This window comes from Poecilia reticulata, linkage group LG11 (assembly GCF_000633615.1).
Source record: "Poecilia reticulata strain Guanapo linkage group LG11, Guppy_female_1.0+MT, whole genome shotgun sequence".
Classification (NCBI taxonomy): Eukaryota; Metazoa; Chordata; class Actinopteri; order Cyprinodontiformes; family Poeciliidae; genus Poecilia; species Poecilia reticulata.
This window is the reverse complement of record NC_024341.1, coordinates 28198669-28199917: the sequence shown is the minus strand read 5'-3', so window position 1 is coordinate 28199917 and position 1249 is coordinate 28198669. Positions and strand designations below refer to the sequence as shown.

General features: G+C 43.6%; 1 protein-coding gene across 1 annotated transcript in view; it reads right to left on the bottom strand.

The window, feature by feature from the left end:
- The window catches only part of msto1 (misato mitochondrial distribution and morphology regulator 1), a 4675-nt gene extending 3830 nt beyond the window's left edge, over positions 1–845 (bottom strand). The window contains exons 1-3 of the mRNA XM_008422995.2: positions 616–845; positions 149–278; positions 1–66 (exon numbers count right to left, since the gene is read on the bottom strand). Coding sequence (XP_008421217.1) covers positions 1–66; positions 149–278; positions 616–699 — 280 coding nt within the window. The 5' untranslated portion in view covers positions 700–845. The remainder of the gene's footprint in view (positions 67–148; positions 279–615) is intronic.
- Between the last annotated feature and the right edge of the window lie 404 nt (positions 846–1249).

The following is a 1249-nucleotide window of genomic DNA, read 5'->3' as shown; positions in this document are numbered from 1 at the left end:
CCGCTGACGCTGAGGCTCCTCCAGGGTCGTACAGACTGCCTTCCTGCCGCAGCGTCCGGAGACTTCCTGCAGAGACAGACAGACGGGTCGGACCGGGCTCCTGGTTCTGGTTCTGGTTCTGGCTGAGCAAAACCGGAGCGCGCCGTACCTTTAAGGTCCATGGCGATGAGTCGGGGCGTGTAGGTGACGCTGCCGCCTGGAGTCTGTCCTTCCCGGAACACGGAGTCGCTCTGGACCTCCGGCGGCGCCGACACGGGGTCGTAGCACAGAGACGCATCCTGTCAACGAGACACCGCAACACGCAGGAAGAATTACAGCATCTGTAAGAAGTATTCAGACCTGGGATGGTTTTAAAATCAGTCATGAGCAACAAAAAGCCCTTTAACATCAAAATGAAAACTAATTTCAGCTAAATAATGATAAAAAATGTAGCAGAAACCACGCAGGGCTCGTGTTTTAACCACGGAAAATAAACTTATACCAAAACAACTAAAGTTTTCTGAAGGGTCCATCAGCGATTACTTCTTCTTCTTCTTCTTGTGAGCAGCTCAGTGGAGCCCATGCAGTTCCACGCTAACGGAGCGGCTAGCCCCTTTAGCCGCTCCGTTTCCTCACCTGTAAATTCCACCAGTGGGTTCCCACAAAGTTGGAATAATGTCCGAGTTGCAGCGTGATGACTTCCCTGCAGACTCCGGTCATCGTGACGGGATCAACACGCAGGACAGAACCACGGACACCGCAGAACTCCACGCATGACGAGCGTGCTGCTTAACTGACAACACCGAACGCAGCGGCCGCTTCCTATTGGCTGGACGGAGGAGCAAGGTGGAATGTGATTGGAGGAGCCGGAGCCTCGTAGTTTGGTTTCACTTCACCGAAGATTCACGTGAAACTAAAATGATGATAAGAACATCAACAAACAATTAAATAAATATCAAAAGTAAAACTAAATATATTAATAAATAGTTTTAACAAAAGAACTATAGATAGAGTCATATTAAATAAAAATGTGCTGAATATTTTAAATTAAACACGAGATAAAAAAAAACTGCATTAAAATAAATAAGTAAATAACATCCAAATATAAACAGAAAATAATGGAAAACAGAGAACTAACAAATTACTTTTATATTTAAAGAATTAAACAATGAACTAAAAAGAAGCTGAAAATTAAAGAACCAAGTTCAAATTTAATTTTTAAATGGGATCAGTTAAAATATGAAAGTCTTAAATATAGGTGAAATTATAG